At 35.1% G+C, this 20,574-nt stretch overlaps 2 protein-coding genes across 5 annotated transcripts; one reads left to right on the top strand and one right to left on the bottom strand.

The window, feature by feature from the left end:
- Positions 1–1,747: 1,747 nt before the first annotated feature.
- Positions 1,748–7,116, top strand: WCRKC2 (WCRKC thioredoxin 2). Of its 3 annotated transcripts, none has more exons than XR_015172988.1 (5): positions 1,748–2,157; positions 3,823–3,897; positions 4,588–4,670; positions 4,790–5,201; positions 6,387–6,652. XR_015172988.1 is itself a non-coding variant. In XM_086426499.1 (5 exons), exons 1-5 carry the CDS (start codon positions 1,820–1,822, stop codon positions 6,870–6,872), a joined length of 609 nt encoding a protein of 202 aa, XP_086282625.1. In that variant the 5' UTR covers positions 1,749–1,819; the 3' UTR covers positions 6,873–7,116. The 3 variants fall into 3 exon arrangements, 2 of the variants coding, with proteins under 2 accessions (XP_086282626.1, XP_086282625.1); XM_086426499.1 differs by lacking the exons at positions 4,790–5,201; positions 6,387–6,652 and adding exons at positions 6,660–6,677; positions 6,762–7,116 and having other exon boundaries at positions 1,749–2,157; positions 4,588–4,654; XM_086426500.1 differs by lacking the exons at positions 4,790–5,201; positions 6,387–6,652 and adding an exon at positions 6,762–7,116 and having other exon boundaries at positions 4,588–4,654.
- A 2,461-nt stretch (positions 7,117–9,577) lies between these two features.
- LOC147384795 (P-loop NTPase domain-containing protein LPA1 homolog 1-like) lies at positions 9,578–19,697 on the bottom strand. Of its 2 annotated transcripts, XM_086426756.1 has the most exons (8): positions 19,515–19,697; positions 18,935–19,107; positions 16,483–16,817; positions 14,749–14,830; positions 13,024–13,437; positions 11,328–12,068; positions 10,334–10,444; positions 9,578–9,943 (listed from the first exon to the last, which is right to left on the bottom strand). In XM_086426756.1, exons 2-8 carry the CDS (start codon positions 19,082–19,084, stop codon positions 9,716–9,718), a joined length of 2,061 nt encoding a protein of 686 aa, XP_086282882.1. In that variant the 5' UTR covers positions 19,085–19,107; positions 19,515–19,697; the 3' UTR covers positions 9,578–9,715. The 2 variants fall into 2 exon arrangements, with proteins under 2 accessions (XP_086282882.1, XP_086282881.1); XM_086426755.1 differs by lacking the exon at positions 19,515–19,697 and having other exon boundaries at positions 18,935–19,503.
- Positions 19,698–20,574: the final 877 nt, after the last annotated feature.

Genomic DNA, 20,574 nt, shown 5'->3' with positions numbered 1-20,574 from the left:
TTGAGATTATAGAGATACTAATATCATATTGCCAATGTCACTCTCTTTGTTGTACCTTTTAACTAAAATCATCGATGGTTGTAAATTTTTTAATCATAAGATTTGATAATTGATGTTTTGATACCTATGTTTAGGAGACCCAAGAACTAAACCGAACCAAACTGAAGTAAGGTTGATTGGGGTTAGTTTGGTTCTAGGGGTAATCGATTCAGTTCCGATTTCAAATTTATAGAATTGATCAAGTTCTACGAACTCACTGAGTTGAGTTGGCTTTGTTGATTTCCAAGATCCAATTGGGTTGGAACCTTGTTTGAGGATCTATAAGATAAAAACCACTTGTTCAACATGATTCTAACCAGCCAGTTTATGAAATTCAAACCATAGAGATTCAACACATTTTATGAAATTAAATTTTATAACCTAATTATTATCGGAGTTCAACGATTTTTATATGTTGGAAATGTACAACCTCGATGGAGGAGTTTGTAAATAAAGTAAGAGTTAAGTTGAAAGGCTGAATATAAGGATATTTTAGTCAATTCACATGAAGTATCATAGACTAATAGGTTGTAGCATGTCAACCTGTTTTGCTTATTTAAAAAAAAAAGTGGCCGAATTTATAAATAGTCTAAACCTATGGAATTATTTGGTAAAATCTCAACAAATAAGAAAAAGAGTGACTCAAAAGCTTGAAATCCAACGGTCCTGATTAATATATAGTTTTGATAAAATTAGATAATTTCTTCTTCTCTATTTTGATTGGTAAACCTGTTTTTAATGAGATTCACGTTTTAATGGTTTTGGATCATATGTTTTTCCACCAGATCGAAAAACAACAAAGAAGATATTTGTGTGTTAGATCATGTAGGGTGATGCATGTGGGGTGGGATTAGGGACATATTTGGACCTATTAACTCCAATGGTCAAGTCATGGGCCACATCAAAACTGTGCTATGGTAATGATTGGGTTGGATTTTATAAATCCTAATGTCCAAGCCTATTTCTATTGTATTTGGGCCAATTTTGTGGCCAGATTGACCCATTTCTTTATTGCATATTGCTCAAGTCATTTCCATGAAGATAGTGGTGGATATACATGGTCGCAGAGGCTGACAACTAACAAAATGGTTGTGGATGGGTGGATGACTATGCGTGAGTGGGTAAGTAAGTAAGTAAGAGAGAGACAAAGCGCTTGGGTGTGTGTATGTTGACAACCATTTCTCGATCTCACAAGAAAGGCACAATTATAAATATAAGAGAGTCATAGGTCGAATAGGAACACGATACATGAGCACGTGACACCTGAGAGTGAAGATAGATAACACAACACTTAATATTATCCCTCACCTAAAAAGATGAAAATTTCCTTCCAGACGATTCGAACCTATGACCTATACAAATCTGACTCTTTGATACCATACTGACAAATCATTTATCCAAAAAGATCAGGTCTTTCTCTTCTCCACATCATCCAGTTCATATCTCCACATGCTTTAACCCAATTCGACCCACACATGTAGGAGCGTGTAGAGAGAATGATGTAGAGTTACTTCGATTAGTTATGTAGAATGAGAAATGTCAATTTTTATGTGGGTGCTTTGAGCATTTTACATGTGTGCAAGTGCAAATAGCATTTTACAGGTATTGTCCTTACTAGCCGTCACTAAACCGTAGGCCATCCATTGTGCGTTAAATTCGACTCAAGTTTTGGCAAAATGGGACCCACTTAGCTAACATACGCTCATAAACCCATTTTCCTCTCTCTCTTAGGTCCCGTAACTGAAAACTCTTCATTTTCCTCAATTTTCTTCTATTGGCGATGTCAGACGCCATTCGAACCTCAACATGGATCCAATCTCTGCGACTAAGAAAACCACCCTACTATCGTTCTTCGTTTGGGTTTTTGCAGATTCGTCCATGTTTCACAATCTCAGACTTCAAATCAGCTTCTTTGATTAGAAACTCATCTGAATCTCAGAAGAAAATGCATCCAATTCGAGGAAAGATCACGAAACTAAGCGCCTTGAGCGTAGATGATTCTCATCAGGACATTGATTCTCCTGTATCGATCGAGCTCATACCCATCGCTAGCGAAGGATTGTTCGATCGGATCATTGCCGAGGCTCAACAGCTTGAAGAATCGGTGATTATTGTCTGGTTCGTTTTTCCCCCAATTAATAAGCTCTATTTATTTCTTTAATTCTCATTTGAGTTGTTAAAGTTATGAAATATCGATGCCCAAATTGTTAAAATTCACTCATTTGAGGCGATTGTGATTTTATTTTACTGAATTTCATCGAGATTTTCTGTTCTGAATTAGGGATTTTCTATGCAACGGGGATCCTGTACTCCCTGGAGTTGGGTTGCAATCGGACTCCCATTCTTGTTTGATCTCCACGTGGCACACCCATATAGGATCTAAACCTAAGAAATAAACCTTCTTCGGGGATCTGAATATTCGAAAATGTTTGGATCCGAACTCGCTGAGTTGAGTTGGCTCTGTTCTGTTGATTTCCAAAATCCAATTGGGTTGGAACCTTGTTTGAGGATCTGTAAGATAAAAACCACCTGTTCAACATGATTCTAACCAGCCAGTTTACTTCAGCAAATTTTAAATCTTTATTTGAAGCTTTGATTATTTGATGATGAAGATTTATGTGATAATGTAATCCTAAATAAGCTTAATTTTTAACTTAAATGTTTTCTCAACAATCCCAAGTTAGGGTCTCTATATTTTTTATTGATAAATATTGGGTCTTGTACACCTATGACCTAAGGGCACATGTTAAAGTGCAATAATTACACTTTGGAAATTGGATTCTGAGGGTATTTTGGTTTAAAAAAAAAATTTTAAGGACATTTTCGGTACAAAATCCAATTTTCAAAGTGTATTTATTGCACTTTAACGTGTGCCTTTAACAAAATCCATAAATATTATAATCAAAATAAGGAAGCAAGGTCGGGCGAGATGACCAATCAACCAAGCAAGTTAGGGTCTCATTGAATTTATATAAGTCATGGACATCAAAGCAACCTTTCATCACTACTCAAAAGTTATGGATGAGCTCAAAGGGGTTTTATTCTTGGAGATTGTGTTTAGGAGAAATTCTATGATCATGTGAGATGGTGGTGCTTCTTGTAACATTGGGGTTATATGTCTCTTTTTTAAGTTGATAAGTATAAATTTATTAAAATAAGAAGGTCTAGAAGACACCCAAGTTCAAACAAAATATTAGTTTCTAGTCACGAGCTATGCATGTATCAGAGCAGAGATTCGAAGTATTATACTGAGGTGTATTCTGATATACCAAATCATTTTAGAGATAAGGTTATCTTAAATTTGTTAAGAATAGGATTACATCAGTTAGATTATTGAGTTCATTGTAATCATCCAACTAAATCAATGAATAAATCCAATCTTCGTATTTTCACAACATATGAGATCCGATTTAAACAACAAATCTTCAAAGGACACTTCCTTAAACTCTTCATAAAACCTAGACCGAAATAGAGAACCTAAGATCATTTCTTGGAGGGTTAGTTGCTCCCTTTTAATATTCTTTTGTTCTTCTCTTTTCATATCTTTGTGTGGAGGTTTTGCTCTGTGTTTTGTTTCTATCAGGTCCTGCTCTTCGGTAGGTTTCCTCAAAATGCAATTGAGTTGCCATGTTTTGTATTTTGATCCCATTTTAGTGATGACCTTGTATTTATTTTGAGGAAAAAATAATCTAGAATTTTTTTTAATTGTTTTTGAAATAAATGCAGTTTTGTTGAAGCTTACATCGAATTGGGTTCTTAAGTAAGGCTTATCTGGACATGTAGGATGGCAAGCTGGTGCAGAAAATGCATATACTTGAAACCAAAACTGGAAAAATTGGCAGCAGATTACTACCCAAGGTTAGGGTTTACTTACTCTACTAACCACCCATATAAAAATTTCCAAACCTGCACATCAGTAAAGGCTGTTACATTGTAACTTCAACAAAGTTGTTGTGATCCCTCTACTAATGGTATCATTCTAATTATTTATCCTAGAAGTATATTTCAAAGTTCTCATACATGAAATTATAAACAAATGTTACTCTTGAAAAAAATTTATAACCAAATGTTAAGAAAAAGATGATGATCAACTTAAGTTCGAAATGTGAATTGTGAATGAGAAAAAAAAAACAAAGATATCTAAAAATATTTTTAAATTATAACGATAATAAGTTCGGTTCGGGCAACCCAATGTCCATTCTGGAACGCAACCCAGTTTGGTTCGGTCAAAAAAAAATTTCTCGAACCCTAACTGTGCCCAAACCTGATCCAAGGTCAGGTTGAACTCATCAGGTTCAGGTTTGGCCTGCCCAAGTTGCATCCCTAAGGGGCGATCTAACACCCTAACACCAGCATGTGAGCCATAATTTTATTTTATTTTTTGATAGGTATAAGAATATGTGCCACAATTGTTGATGTCAGGAAGTGTTGAAATGTCACTGTTAGACTTGTCAGTCTTTTACATGGATGTGTTAGATTTCATTTTGCCCCTCCTTTTCATAGGCAGCCATGTGATTTAGAAGGTTTCTGCTCTGCTTTTTGTTGCAGAATCCGATTCTACTGTGTTGATGTCAATGCAGTCCCTCATAGGCTTATTGCTCGTGCAGGAATCACTGTAAGGCCCTTTTAATGCTCCAAGGATCATGTCTTATGCTCTTCTTTTCTTTTCTTTTTTTTCTCTGTTTTGCACCATGTGAGGAACTATATCTTCTTGTTTACTATTTTTTTACTTTAGCCATAAATTATTAATCTAGTTTCCACTCATAAAAGTGACAATAGTTTCTGCTTACCTGCAAAGGGAAAAAAAAAGAATAATGGGTGCTTCAGTAAGGTGAATAAAATTAAATATATAGAAAAACATGTGAAATGGTTTAGCCATATGGGGTTCTATTTTCATACCAAACAACAGTTTCTTAGAGGATGTATTTCCAGTTTTTTTTTTTTCCAAATCCACGACTATTCAAGGTGCAATGAATCTTCTCATGTTATTCTCTAGATCTCTGTACAAAAATTCCAAAATAGTAGAGATTTCTTTTTGAGGAAATTTTTCAAAGGGTCCTTACAGGACGACCTCATTCTTCTGAATTTGACATTTATGAGACCTTGAGATCAATATACAGGATTACAATAGTGAACATGGTGTGGGTTATTGTGGAAACTAGGTAGGCGTTTGGATAGGACTCTTTGGCTACTTCTGACTCTTGCGGGGAGTTAGAAGTCGTTTGGATGCGTTTGTATGAACTACTCTTTCGAAGAGTTACTCCGCGCAAGAGCAAGAAATTACTCTTTATGAAGAAGTCAAGAAAATCTATTTCTCAAAACTCTTCTTGCGGGGAGTCAAAATCTAACGGTTCATTTTACCAAAATACCCCTAACTTTATTAATTTTCTATGAAAATATTTCTAATTCATTTGCCCTTAAATCAAACAAAAGAAACATTTATTAATATTAATTTTTTTTTAAAATTTTTTGAGTATAATGGATTTAAACACATTATATTAATATTTAATATTAAAATATTATATTAATATTTATTATATTATATTATATTAATATTTAATATTTAAAATATTATATTAATATTTATTATATTATTTATATTAATATTTATAGTTAAAATGTCAAAAACAATATAGTTTGAAGGCATATTATGACACTAAAAGACAGTCTGTCAATTTTTTTTTATAAATTTTGAGTATAATGGATTTAAACACATTATATTAATATTTATATTTAAAATATTATATTATATTATATTAATATTTATTATATTATATTATATTAATATTTATTATATTATATTATATTAATATTTATAGTTAAAATGTAAAAACAGTATAGTTTGAAGGCATCTTATGACACTAAAAGACAGTCTGTCAATTTTTTTTTTTAATATTATGTCATACTATGTCAAAAACAGTCAGTCAAATTTTTTTTAAAATTTTAAGTATAATGGATTTAAACATATTATATTATATTAATATTTAAAATATTATATTAATATTTATATATTATATTATATTAATATTTATTATATTATATATATTAATATTTATAGTTAAGATGTCAAAAACAATATAGTTTGAAGGCATATTATGACACTAAAAGATAAAAAACAGTAATTGGTATAATATAAGGGTATTCTGGTCTTTTTTCTAGAAGTTATGAGAAGTCAGTATGGTTCCCAAACAGACTTCCAGTACAAAAGTACTTCTGCCAGTACTTCATAGAGTTGATTGCCAAACGCCATTTCTGCACATAATTACTTTTCCAACTCCTCCATAGAGTACTTCAGCTCCTGTTCTTTGGAAGAGTAGTTCTGCTCCTGGTATCCAAACAGGCCCTAGATGTTGGCCAGAGATCTATTAACACACCAACTTTTACTTACAACAAACCAATCTAAATTTTTTATCAAAAGGATTGGTGTGTTGTAAGTAAAAGTTGGTGGGCCAATATAATTTCTCTTCGTAATGCTTGCGCTTTCTTTCTAAACAAATGTAGTGAGGCTTATTTGATTTCATCAAATCCCATGACTTGAATGCTCAAGAATGGTCATATGGAACTGACTTATTATACTCTTTTCATGTACATTCCAATCATGGAAACTCAAACCTGTGCAGAAGATGCCAATTATACAGGTAGAATAATGTTGCCATTAGTGTTTCTTTGGTGTATTCAACATTTTCTTCTCATTCTAATGGTGAAAACACTTGACATAACAGCTCTGGAAGGACTGCAAGAAACAAGCTGAGGTGATTGGAGGCCATAAAGCACATTTGGTGGTTAATGAGGTCCGTGAAATGATCGAGAACAACAAGTGCACGTCACTGTAATTTATTATTTGATGATGGGCATATTCTGTTTAGAGCATTAGATAGAGAGGAATGTAATTAGGTGTACTGTGGTGCACCAAATTATATCTCAAGATCATATCAAATTGTAAGAAATTAGCGTTAGATCTGTTAGTTATCCAATTGCTTTTTGGATTTATTTTGTTTTCCATAAAAACCCTCTTAGGGTAAATTGTATTTTATCGATCTAATTAATCAAGAATCATTGGTTTCTTTGTATAATTCACCTTTGATCCTTCAAATCCAACCCATTCAACTAAAAGGGCATGCTTTGGCTACAGTAGACCTAACTCTTTTGTTTCCACTCTATACTCTTTTAACATATTTAACTTGCAACCAAACTATTTTTATATGGGTAGTGTTTGGTCGACAAAATTGTAAACAACATACTAAACAAAGTTGTCTTATATGACAAAACAGTTTTGGAATGAGTTGATTTTTTGGGAGGATGACTAAAAATTGACGGTCTACTATTCTTCGACTTATAAATTAGGGTTAGGAAATTCTGAAAGAGCTGTTTTTTTTTTTTTTTGTGAGGATAATTTTCTCACCATAGAGATCATCCTCACAAAAAATCGGCCATTCCAAAACTTTTAGCCCATCTAGGAGAAAACGCTTTGTCTAGAATTTTGTCCCGTGAACTCAACCTTTTTTATATTGCAAGAGCTCTAAATGCTTTACAAGCAAATACTATGAGTTTTATAAGTTCTTATCAAAATACTGAAAAGTTTATTATTATTATTATTATTGTCGTTGAGGATCAGCAGATGTGAAGGTAGGATCAACAATGATTGGAACCTTGGTAGTGGGATCAACACTACTCAATCTTTACCAACTTAGTTAAGTTGGCACCTTCAAGAGAAGTTGCTCTATATAAAAAGCACCAAATGCAATAGTTTTGCAGTCATAAGCATAATTTTAGAACACATTGGGAAGTTCTCTCTCACCTCATTTGTAGAATTGTAACTCAAAAAATGGTAGTTATAAAGAATTAGAGAATTAAAACTTTCTGAAGTGTTTTAAGTACATAACTTTGCTTTCTAGGATGCCCTTAATGATCTGCCCAAAGACCTACCTTTTAACTCATTCATTCGACAAGCATCAGAATCAAAAAAGCAAATTCAAGTCACTTCTGATTCCAAACTTTTTTTTTTTTGATAAATAACAATTCATTCATAAAACAGAACTAGGTCAGTCGAGATGACCAACCTAGCAAGACCTTACATCAAGGAACTACTCACAAGGAATACAACAAATCTCATCCCAATTGAAAATAAAATTCTTGAAAAAAATTCCCCTAAACTCCGTAAAGACTTTGGACAAAAAAAAAAGATCAGACCCACAATGGATATAATTGTATCTCTACAATCTTTTTGTTTTCCCTCAAAGATACGCCTATTTCTCTCAAACCACACCCCCCAATAGATTGCAAATGGTGTAATACTCCACGACAGTCTCTTCGCGCCACCAAATAAGTAACCAATTGACGACCAACAAATAACGAGTTCCTTTAGTGTTTGAGGTAGGCAGGTTATAACTACATACAAATTCAAAAAATGAACCCATATACCATGCGCAAACTTACAGTGAAGAAGAAGACGATCCGATGATTCTCCATTATCCATACATAGCACACAACAACTCGCCCCGCACAAACCACGTTACATAAAAAAAATCCACCATTTGAATCCTTCTGAAGGATGCCGTCCATGTGAAGAAAGCAACTTTACTTGGTACTCTTGGACTCCAAATTAAAGCATGAAAAAAGAAAATATCTCCATTATTACACAAGGAATGGTAAAAGGAACACACCGAAAACATTCCATCCTTACTTGCCATCTACACTCTCTCATCTTCCCTTCCCGTACATAATTCGAAACGCGAAGTTCCATCCACTACTCTACCAACTTCTTCAAGTTCCAAATTATCGAGGCCTCTCTGAAACTCAAAATCCCATGCCCATTCTCCGTCTATGGATCATCAGAATGATGCGATTGGACACCATTTTTTTGAGGATATGGAATACAACTTCGGAAATACCTCGATAAGTGACCAGTTTCCGCACCAAATATTTTTCTAAAATCTTACTCAGTTACCTTGACCTACTTTGAACTTGATTCTCAGTTTGAATGATGGTATGGTCTTCATGATGCCTTTCCACATCTCACATCCATGGAGATGTCTAGCTAACCCGCTTTCCCACCGTCCGTCTAGAGCCATACTTTCCTTCTATAACTTGTCTCCACAGGCTATTTAGCCATACTTTCCTTCTATAACTTGTCTCCACAGGCTATTTCCATCAGTCCCAAACTTCCAAAGTCATTTTCCTCTCAATGCCAAATTCATTGTCCTAAGCCTCCTAACTCCGAGGCCACCATACTTCGATAACTTGTCTCCACAAGCTATTTCCATCATTCCAACCTATTTTTGGCTTTTGTATAAAAGTTAAACACTTAGCCAAACAATTATAGCAGTCCAAAAGGATTATGAGAGTTTCAAAAGCGGGAATCTTACTCCCAAACACTACCAAACTCTCCCCAATTACTAACCCAACTTGTGTTATCCATGTTGGACAGTTCCGTAAACATTTACAAATAGATCTCGCTCTCTCTACATCTTAGAGAGTTTACTCCTTGTAAGAGTTAATGTTAACTCTTTGAACACACACCCCACCCCAAAAAAAAAAATAAATAAATATTACAATCACTTTGTTAAAGCATACTTGTACACAAGAAACAAATAAAGAAGACAGTGCCTACTTGAATTGCCTCAAAGGTCACAACTGAAAGATCTACAAAAACAACCTCAAGAGGATAACAGTTGTGCTACCTGTGAGGTGATCCATAAAGGATGGGTCCACTAAGCAACCCATCCTTCCCCATGGAAGGAATGCCGAGGGGAAGTTTCCTCAACCTGATGTTACCTGGCACCGGCTTCATCTCGGATTCCCCCTCATCATCCGATGAGTAACCGTCCTCTTGCCCATCCTGCATTGCTAGATCGTCATACTCTTCATCCGACTTTGTTGACTCCTCATCTAATGAACCCTCCATCTGTAGATGAAATGAGAAGGTAAGTATCAAGAAGAGTCAAAAACAAAGGCTTCTTTGATCATTCTTGGAAACTCCATCCACTGTCCATTACAGTTAACCATGACGAGACAATGGAGAAACCATGCTCTTTGGGCCCAAGCTGCCTCGAGCTAATACAACTACTTCTCAAAATAATATGAAAATATCCATATCAGGTAGTCAGATTAGTAGCTGACCCCAAATCTTTGGGATAAGGCTTTGTTGTTGCTTGTTTGTTTAGGTAGTGAGATTAGAATCTACCGTATAAGAGCCTAATATTTCACAAGTATCACATTTTCATTTGGACATTGCAGTGCAAACAGATACAAATATCTAACATGACTGAAGAAGCAACTTGACACTCATTTTTACCTCCTCATGGATTTGCTTTTCGCCAAAATCACTGAGATCATCCTCACTATCCATTTCAGGTGGATCATCAGCCTCTTCGTCACTCCCAAAAATCGTTAGTTCCTCTTTGAGCTGTAAGTAAAAGAAATTGTTAAACCAAACCAGAAAACAATATTTAAAGAGCAAGGTTTAGAGTTTAATGCCGTTTTGGAATATTTTGGCAGAACATTCCAGCTTCATCCTATATTGGAATGAAATAATGACTCAAACATTGAATGTTTCAGTCGATACTGTTTTGGTTTTTCTCCTGACTGGAACATTGCTTCAGAACAGGATTTTAAATGTTGGTTAAGAATATTATGTGATTGAGTATGTTTACATTTATTGCTAATAATAATAAAACCTACTAAAGAATAGTGGGGCAAGGAAAGATGAGTAGTTGCTGACAAATGTTGTGGCCTGTTTCAGTGATTCCATTACTTGCTGATTCATGGTCAATGGTGTCCATGGTTTTAAATCTTGTCCAAGAAGAGTCATCTCAGTATGGTTGAGAAACAAGACGGATTTACACAGCTTCTGAGATTTCACACCATCTCGCAATATAAATGAGATGACTCGGACGATGTTTTGAAAATCTTGGCCGAGTCAACCAGGATTTTTTACATTAAAATAATTATTTTAAGAATTTACATATTTATTTTATGACTAAACATCTTCTAATCTCCTTATTTTATAAATATATTCATAATTATTTTCATATAAATTTATATGAATAAATCATTGTAAATGGAATTAAATGCTTTATCTTCATCCGAGACAACTCAGTCTCGTCCATGGCTGAGACAAGACGTCAAACCAAGTTTTGAAACCATGATGGTGTCAGGCTCAACCCAATTAATGTCCCAACACACTTTTATATGTAAGGAGTGGCTCTAACAAAGTGAAGCCAATCCAATTACATTTCAATCATCAATAAGATTGTAGAAATCTTCAAATACAGATGTGAGGAATATACCTCCTTGGCGGGTCCATCAGACATCCTTGGTGAGCTGCAGCAGGAAGAGTAATATCTACTACTACCATTCTCAGTCCAATCGGTTCTTGACTCATCAATGCTTCCAGTGTGACTTGTGCCACCAGTATCACTAGGAAAAGCACTGATCCCAAAATTACCAAACTGAAGATTAACCGGCTCTGCCTTTCCAATCTGCACAGGACCATAAACTGGACTCCCTATGCTCCTCTGACACCCATGGCTCAAAATTGGGTTCCCATTATCATCCGACTCAACGGGCCAAGCCTTCGCCACGGAACCATCAGTCTTGAGAAGAGCCATCAAATGCTTTAAAGACCCTTTTCTCTGGATTAGTTGAAACATCCCCTTGGAGCTCAAGGAGTTAGCAGCACATTGGTTTCTGTATTCTTCATCTATCAATGGAACTGTGTTTCTTGTAGGATCGTACAGTTGTTCTCCTGTCTCACGTCTGCGTAGGCAGCTGAATACTGTAGCATGTATAGCTGCCACACTCCTGTCGACATTGGTGTTGTTTATTTTAGGGACCAAATGTTTATCAGCCTGGTTGCAGAGGTAATCTTGGATTGTTCTGATGTTGCGGATGTACTTGACATATTTGTTCTTTGCGGGATCAAGTGTCATATACTTTGCACGAACTGCAAATCGTTCCAAGTGTTTCTCCTCATTCGTGATGTAAATCATGAATGGAATGATTGAGGGATGTTTCTTCATTAAACCCATCTGGAAATTCAGTTTAAAAGAGAGATTTAAAGTTGTGGTAGCATTAATGAAAATAAAAATAAAAAGAGTCGTGATTTTCTGACCCCCCCTCTGACATACTCTCCTGACGCGGCATGTGCTAGAACCATAGATTTTCATCAGGATACACAACTGCACATCCACATAAATATGTGCAGTTGTGTATCCCAAGGAAAAAATATATGATTCTAGCACATGCCACATCAAGAGAGTATGGGGGAGAATGTCAGAGGGGGGAGTCAAAAAAATCATTATTCAAATAAAAATAAGGCATCTCTTACAGGGTATGTCAAGAAAGTTTCAAATTTTTTAGGCTTGTTCACAAAACTGAGCATTCCATTTGGTGTTGTCAAATCCTTTTGAGAGATGCCATTGGCACCCCAAATTTCACTTATTACACTGCAATTAAAATAAAAAAGTCAATGGTTGAGGATAAGTAAAAGTTGCGGTGCCAATAGAAACTCTCTCTATTTATTTTTTTTAGATTTTTAACTGTTAGATTTTGAATTTTGTATGGGCCGAATCCTAATTGTAAGCAACTATTGAAGTTGTTTCAATGTGTTACAACACTTTGTAATATTGAAATAATAACTTGAACCAAAGTAATGTAATGTTTGAGTGGTGGGTTTTATTTTTGGGGTGTTATAACTAAAATTTGGGGTGCCAATAGCAGCTCTAGTCTTCTTTTTTTTTTTTTGAGATTCAGTTTAATAAATATTTATCTCCAAGTAATATAGTTGTTAGTTATCATCTATTGACAAACTAAAAGACATGAGGTGCTCATAAAAGAGTTCCACCATTTAACAGATGTTCCACCTAGAAGATCTCCCATGCAACAGGCAATATCATCAATTTAAAGGGTGAGAGAAGAACCAGCCCTTCTATTCATAGCCCATAAAAGAATAAGAGAAAAACATTCTTGGTAAAATTTACTCACCACAAAGTTGAGGCTTAAGTGAACACCTTCAACCACTACAGATTCTTTCCGCAATTCCCATGCAGTGATCAACCGATCAAGACTGTCGATGACCATCTCACTTTGTGCCTTAAATCCTTCAATTGCCATCTGTTTTGCACCAATCAATTCGGTAGCATCTGACGGTTTTGTATCGGTTCTTCTATTTGAGGTTCCATTAGAATCTTCTTCCGTATGGAGTGAGTGAGAAATGCGTGCAAGTTTTTTAGCTTTCCTTTTAGCCTTCGCTTCTGCAACCGCAACAGGATCCAAGAATTCCCCTGCATGATAAGTGGAAGACCAGAGTAGAGGGTTTTGTTTTTCATCCACAAAGCTCCTCATCATATGACGGATTGAATCAGTAGAAATCACAGTAGTAATGCCCAACCTACTACCCTGTAAGAGAATATGTCTAGGCTCAATTCTCAAACTAGTAGGCAATAAAAAATTGCAAGATGAATCAAATACAATGCCTTAAATTTGGAGAGCTTCTTTTGACACCCCAATTAGTCAATGGTTGAGAATAAGTAAAATTTGGGGTGCCAATAGAAACTCTCTCTTTCCCTTTTTGTCTAGATATCTATTTGTTGGATTTATGATTTTATATGAGCCTAATCCTGATTGCAACTGTTCAAGTTGTTTGGATGTGTTATAATGCTTTGTAATGTTGAGGTAATAACTTGAACCAAGCTTTTGTACTGTTTGAATAGTGTGTTTCAATCTCTAATTAGGGTGTGATAAATAATTTAAGAAATTGGGGTGTTATTAGTAAGATTTGGGGTGCTGATAGCAGCTCTCTAAAGTTGAGGTACAATTGCACTCTAAATATAATCGTTAAATAATCCAACGAAAAACATGTATATAGAAGTATGAGCATTAATTCCCATAGGTCGTGAGTTTGATACCCAGTATGAGCATTAATTCCTCAGGGGCCACCCGTGAGGGTGCACCCTCACTTACTTGGTGCGTGTGATGTGTGAGCGTTGCACGTGCCTCGGGACTAGTCCTTGGACAAGACCATGGTCTATGGACTGGGCAAAGCCCAGATACGAGCCCAGTCCATTGTCTACAGGGATATCCGGTTATAAAAATAAAAATAAAAAAAACTAAAGCACCTAGTACAAGTGAACATAGAAAAGAACAGGCATGGCAATGTGAAGGCCAACCTGGTTTGGTTGGGCTTACCAAACCAGTACAAATTAATGTGTCTGGTTCATGTCAGTTTCAGATGATTAAAAAGAAAACTCATGCCGAATCTGACTCATTGCTGTGCCTGGGTGCCAATGGGTTGGGTCAAATCCAGTAGTCCAAAGCCCCAAACTGAATCAGTTACCATCAGGGATGGTTTAGATCTCCAATAGAAACCAAGTGAATTTAGGTTGGTTTGGTTTACACATGGTCAATCTCAGGGCTGACCCAACTCAACAATTCAACCAGCTAATATCCCTAGCCAATGGTTATAAATTAGGAAAAAAATACTAAAGAACTTCAAATGGTTATAAATTCTGCAAGGAAGTAATGCAAATTTCAATTATACATCACACATTAAATAAGAATGGGATATTGTTGCTGGAACAGGAGAATAAATGTGTGCCTTGCACACACGTTTATATCAACAAATCAGAAATGTGCTAATTTGAACCAACTGAAAAAATGATAACGAAGTAAAAACAAGAATTCTTCTGTAAAGAAAGAGAATGGAGATACCAGCAATGCGGACAAAGTAGACTTGCCACACCCACTTGTGCCACATAGAAGCACAGTCACGGATTCCTTCCTTTCTCGAATTCTAAAACAAGAAAATGGAATTAGAGGAAAGAAAGCACAGGAAGGCAGAGCTGGAAGTGAAGTCAATTTCAGATGTTAAAAGAACATATTAGTAACAAGGAACATAGTTATAACCGTAGCAATAGAAGTTCAATGCACATCACGCAAATACTCAAGGATCGCGTAACATGAAAAGATATTCGCACGTAAATGACTTGTAGCTATTATCAGTGGAAAGCATAAATAAAGAGCTCTCATCAACCAAAGAATAATCTTAAAGCTTATTGCCACCCCTCTTTACACTATCTAAAATGATCTTAAAAAAATATAAAATAAAAGCATATGTACTTTAAAGCTGAAACACTGAAAACTATTTCCTAACAACCAATTTAAAATACAAGCATACCACTTTCGCATGTCTTAATGAACGGCATCATTCCACCACTCGAAAAAAGTTTTCTAAATGATAGGGTCATTGTGTAGCTATAACTATGATAAATTCACAGGGACATTTAGGTAATTGGAAGGTCTACCACATGGACCTCAAGCATTTCGATTCTTCAAGGGATGAACAGAAGAGCAGCCTTCCTAAAACCTAGGCATGATGTTCGGTAAATTTCTAAGCAACCCAAAATATCAATGACTTTGCCAAAGGAAAAGACAAGAGAGTGCCTAGTCTCTCAAAAGGCAGGCATCCTCTATTGGATAAAACAAATACAGCTTTAGCCGGGCTAATACATTTATACATGATTTCCTTAAACATGTCAAGATCCAGTATGAAAAATGGTCAGCTGGAAAATGTTCCTCCGAAAGGGATGTAAGCATTCTTGGATCATCCTGAATGGGGATAACCCTGTTAAATTTAATTCTAGATTTTTATCCTTGACTTTTATTGGTAAAGTGAATTCAAAATAATGAGCAATAATAATTAAGATGAAAATACATGTAGAAACATAGCTTAGTCGAAAAGAAGAACGTAAAAAAAACAGAGCATCATCTTCACGTCTATGATTGTTCATAAAGGTTAGTAAGATAGTACCAAAGAAAGCTTTGCAAATCAAGAAAAAAAAAATTGCCCTCATTGTCAGGTCTACAACATGTCAAATTTGATAGTGTCTCAAACTCAAAGAAAGAGTAAATCAATAGAATATAACCAAAAATAACTAAGAACAGCTTAGCACAAGAATACATAAGAAAAAGGTTTCAGTCAATCTGTGATGCTAATACTTGTGTTAGTGCTCATGCCATACAAACTAGCCCAGCCCATACATTTTGTAGATACCCTGAAAAATAAATACTCTCAAGGTAAAACCAGAAGTCATTCTTGAAATAGAAGATAATCTTATTTCATTGAACTCTCAGTAGCCTCTCTATCAAGTTTACACGAGTTACTTGAACTATTTTTGGTGATTCTCCCTACAATTTACATGGCTTCAATTGGTTTTCCTGCAATTTTATTGGGCATGATGCATAAACTGATAAACAAAACTTTGTAACAGATAAAATGTCAAATTCAAACATACAATGATCCAACAGAGACAAGATAGAGAAGTTTTTATAATATTAAAAAAAACTAAAGAAGACTATTTCTAAATTATAGATGGAGTACTAAGTAAAGAATCGATTAACGAACATAAAGTCCCAAACATCTTAGGAAAAAATGAGATGCTATACCTGCAAGCTAAAACCAAGTCAGCCCTCTGATTGGGACCTACATACTTATATTCTGAGAGAGCATTATAAACAACATCCAAGAACACCTCTCTTCTAACAACAACAGTTGTGCGTCGTTTATACAACTCAAATGTTTTGCTGTTACTTCTCTCATTTTCGTCCAGGACCAAATGGTTGTCAACCTCTTCCTTACCCACAGAACCACCTATGAAAAGACCATTTTCTTTCTCAAAGTTAACTCTGGAAACATCCAATTTTGAAATTTCCATCCCCGCAGGATGCAAAGCATCACCTGAGCATTCTCTTCGCATTGCTTCAAAAACCCTTTGGCTAATCTGACCAAGACAATAATCGATAATAAGAATAATACCGGGGTATTAACAAAATTAACTACACAATTATGCTTGGCAAAAAACACTTAATTCATGTTAATTTTACTTGATCAAAGGGATAAAAATTTCTACATACATCTCGGTAAAAATCATGTACCGAGAATCATAATTAAATGCAATGACTGATAGTTACAAAATTATGACACTTCGGGAAACTATATACACAATTTACAAATATAATTGACTCTACCACACACCTCAAATTATTTAAAATCTACTAAATAAGATAGAGGTCCAGCACCACCTCATGCAAACTAAGCCACATCAGGAGTCTTCTATCTATTAACTGATGAAAAGAACTGACATGCATCAAAAACATTAAAAAATAATCTACGTCAGATAAGCAATCGTTTCTTTAAATGATTTCACAGGTGAATCACATGCTATAAGTGCTTCATGATTACATTTGTCCTTCTTTTTTCCTATGAATGGGAAAATGCTGGAATGACACAGGGTATTTACTGCGATTCTCACACGTCTGACGTGGGATGTGCACATAATCATAGATGTGTTTCCTCGTGATATGAGTAAAAACCATCTACGGTTATGTATGCATGTTCACGTCAGAATTGTGAGAATCACAGTAAATCCTGTGTCACCCCAGCACGACTTGGATGAAAAATAGGAAAATGCTGGAATGACACAGGGTGCAATTCTCACAAGTCTGACGTGGGATGTGCACAGAACCATAGATGTGTTTCCTCACGATACAAGTAAAAACCATCTACGGTTATGTATGCATCTCCACGTCAGAATTGTGAGAATCACAGTAAATCCTGTGTCACCCCAGCACGACTCTGAAAAATATGGTAAGTGGATTTTGTTCTTTCCACTTAAATGCTCTCTTAAATTCTCTGCAACTAACTTGATTGTCGGAAATTGTTTGGTAGGGATCATATTGGTGTCTTGCTCAAACGATGAATAATGAATCAGAGCAACTAGAAGAGTGACCTGAATTGATCAGAAAAACAAGTAAAGGTACCATCGATTGATAACACACATCTCGAGGGGTGTCTGATCGAAATAGTCACCACACCAGCTTTGACCAGCTTGCTTATCAAGTGGGATAATTTCACATGATAATTGAAGTAGATGATGGATTTATTACGAACAATCTTACCAATTTCAGTTTAATATCATATTAAGATGACATGTACCCAACGTGGATAAGGGTTGAGACTTGGAGTCAAGACCACAAGTTCCATGCCCAAAATGAGGGAAAACCTTAGAAGATGTTAAAAACAAATCTAAATATAGAAGACACAAAACTAAAATTAGTTATACCCAAACAACACACAGAGAAGTACTTCCTGCTTATATTTGCAAAAATTAGTTACCCAGACTTATTTTTGCTGGAAGAGGATGTTAAAAAAAATTACCCTAAAGAATATTTAAAAAGTTTGATTTTCTTCCATTTGTTCAATATTTCAAAATAATTTTACTAAAATTAGTTAGTCAGACTTATTTTTGCTGGAAGAGGATAGTAAAAGAATTTGAGGAAATTCAAAGAAAATTATTTGACAAAAGAGGGATATTAGATCTAAAACTGTGGTACTTCATGCAGATATATAAAAAAATGTGGATTACAATAAAGGAAAAACTGACACCTCTGGCTCACTAAATAAAGCTTGTAAAAATAGTCAGAAAATTCTCCAAAATTTCATTAAATTCTCCAAATAAGGGATTAGCAGTGATTTATTGATTAATCACTGAAAAATGGTAACTTTTTTTACCCTCTACCCTCAAAATTTTATTTTCTCCAATATTCATATATGGAAAAGAAAGAGAGGATTGTTAGGTGAAGATGATGGGTCTTGGTAAAAACCCAAAAACATCATTTGTATATTTTCCAAAAATTTGCCGATTTTTTTTTAACAAAACTTTCCCAATAACCGAATTGAGCCCTGCCAAATAACCACCGAATCTGAACTTGGTTACTATGCTCCTAACTAAAACATAAAAACAAATTCTAACAGAATAATTTGATTTAATAACTATTTTGATAAAAACTGTAGAATCTGACTTGAAATACTGACTGAATTAGACTCGTTGGATATTACCTTGAACGCATGTCGTGCTTTGCATCCCATGAGTTGTAGAGTGCTCTGCAACACCGGTCGTGTGTAACGGAAAGACTCAATCTTTTTACCTTCTCTCTTCTCTCCATTGTCCACGACGACTAAATACAACAATTTAGGAACTTCAGCCATTTCCGATGAAACTGTTGAAATCTCTAACATGCAAACCACAAACAAAAATTAATTAAAAAATTACAGTCAGAACTCAGTAACCAAGAAACTACAATGAAGAACTGCTACGAACTAAGAAAAACAGATCAGCTTCTATTTCAATTAAAGATTCAGAGAAACTGTTGAAATCTTTACACGCAAATCATTAGCAGAAAGTAATTAAAATTACAATTAGTTCTCAATAACGAAGAACAATTACGAACTAAGAATTACAGATCAGTTTCAATTTCCATTAAAGTTTCGAGAAAGAAAAGTTTTATCTGATTCAAACAAGTGATCGAACATAAGAATTCACCAACAAATCACAGAAACAAACTGAAAAACAGAAAAAGATCATAAAATCAAACAATGTAGACTTTTAGCTTTGAGACTCACAAGTAAACTCTTGTACCTCAGAATCTAACTCAATCTGATTCGAGATCGATGAATAACAAGAACAATGAGATTTCTGAAGAAATTAAGGATTTTAGAGATTCGATCCGCCATTTGGAGAACTTCCATCACTAACTTCGCCATTTTCTGCCACTTATGCTTCCACGCATCACAGACGGGAAGCCTCCACGAGTCTCTCTCTCTCTCTGTCTCTCTCGTTTGTTAATTTCAAATTTTTAACATTTATTTCTTCGTGGAAAAAACGCACCAAATAATTATGTTTATAGGCTCCAACTACTACCAGGTTTTGGAGGGAAAAGAAGTCGATGTCAGGACTCCGGACAAACCGTCATCCTCAGGCCCAAAGTCCATTGAGCCCATCCTGGTCAGTGAGAAGAAAGAGAGAAAGAGAGCTGCTATTGGCACCCAAAATTTTACTTATTACACCCTAATTAAAAATTGAGTCCTAATTTTCTGACCCCCCCTCTAACATACAACGCGGATGATGTAGCATGGGCTAGAACTATAGATCTTTTTTCACGGGATACACAACTACATATCCTCATAAATATGTAGAGTTATGTATCCCAAGAAAAAAGATCTATGATTCCAGCACATGTCACGTCAAGGGATATATAGGAGTGCATGTCAGAGAGAGCATCAGAAAATCATTATTCTTAAAAATAAAGATATAAGTAAATGGTTGAGATTTTTTTTTTGAGTAATGATTTTTTGAGCCCCCACATGGCATACTCAAAATACTCTCATGATATGGCATGTGATAGAATCATAGATATGTCCTCAAGATACACATATTTATGGGGAATATGTGTCCCGAGACATAAAATCTAGGGTTCTGTCACATGCCGCTTGGGAGAGTCAGATTATTATGATTCTTTTTCTTTTTTTTTCACTAGATTTCTATTTTTTGAGTTTAAAATTTATATGAGCCTAATCTTAATTGTAAACAACGACTCAAATGGTCTAAATGTTTAAAATGTTGAGATTATAATTTGAGCCAAACCTTCATAATATTTGAAGAGTGAGTTTTAATGTTTAATTGGGGTGATACATAATTT

This window comes from Akebia trifoliata, chromosome 15, assembly GCF_017979445.1.
Source record: "Akebia trifoliata isolate Shusen 1 chromosome 15, ASM1797944v1, whole genome shotgun sequence".
Lineage (NCBI taxonomy): Eukaryota > Viridiplantae > Streptophyta > Magnoliopsida > Ranunculales > Lardizabalaceae > Akebia > Akebia trifoliata.
Note: the sequence above shows the minus strand (reverse complement) of the source record. Positions and strands in the feature narration are given on the sequence as shown.

Coding starts and splice junctions, on each gene's coding strand:
- WCRKC2 (XM_086426499.1), top strand. CDS start 1,820: ATGTCAGACGCCATTCGAACCTCAACATGGATCCAATCTCTGCGACTA. Junction 2,158..3,822: donor GAATCGGTGATTATTGTCTG/GTTCGTTTTTCC, acceptor CTGGACATGTAG/GATGGCAAGCTGGTGCAGAA. Junction 3,898..4,587: donor GCAGCAGATTACTACCCAAG/GTTAGGGTTTAC, acceptor TTTTTGTTGCAG/AATCCGATTCTACTGTGTTG.
- LOC147384795 (XM_086426755.1), bottom strand. CDS start 19,114: ATGTTAGAGATTTCAACAGTTTCATCGGAAATGGCTGAAGTTCCTAAA. Junction 13,438..14,748: donor CTACTTTGTCCGCATTGCTG/GTATCTCCATTC, acceptor ATTCTCTTACAG/GGTAGTAGGTTGGGCATTAC. Junction 10,445..11,327: donor CTGATGGACCCGCCAAGGAG/GTATATTCCTCA, acceptor TTTTACTTACAG/CTCAAAGAGGAACTAACGAT.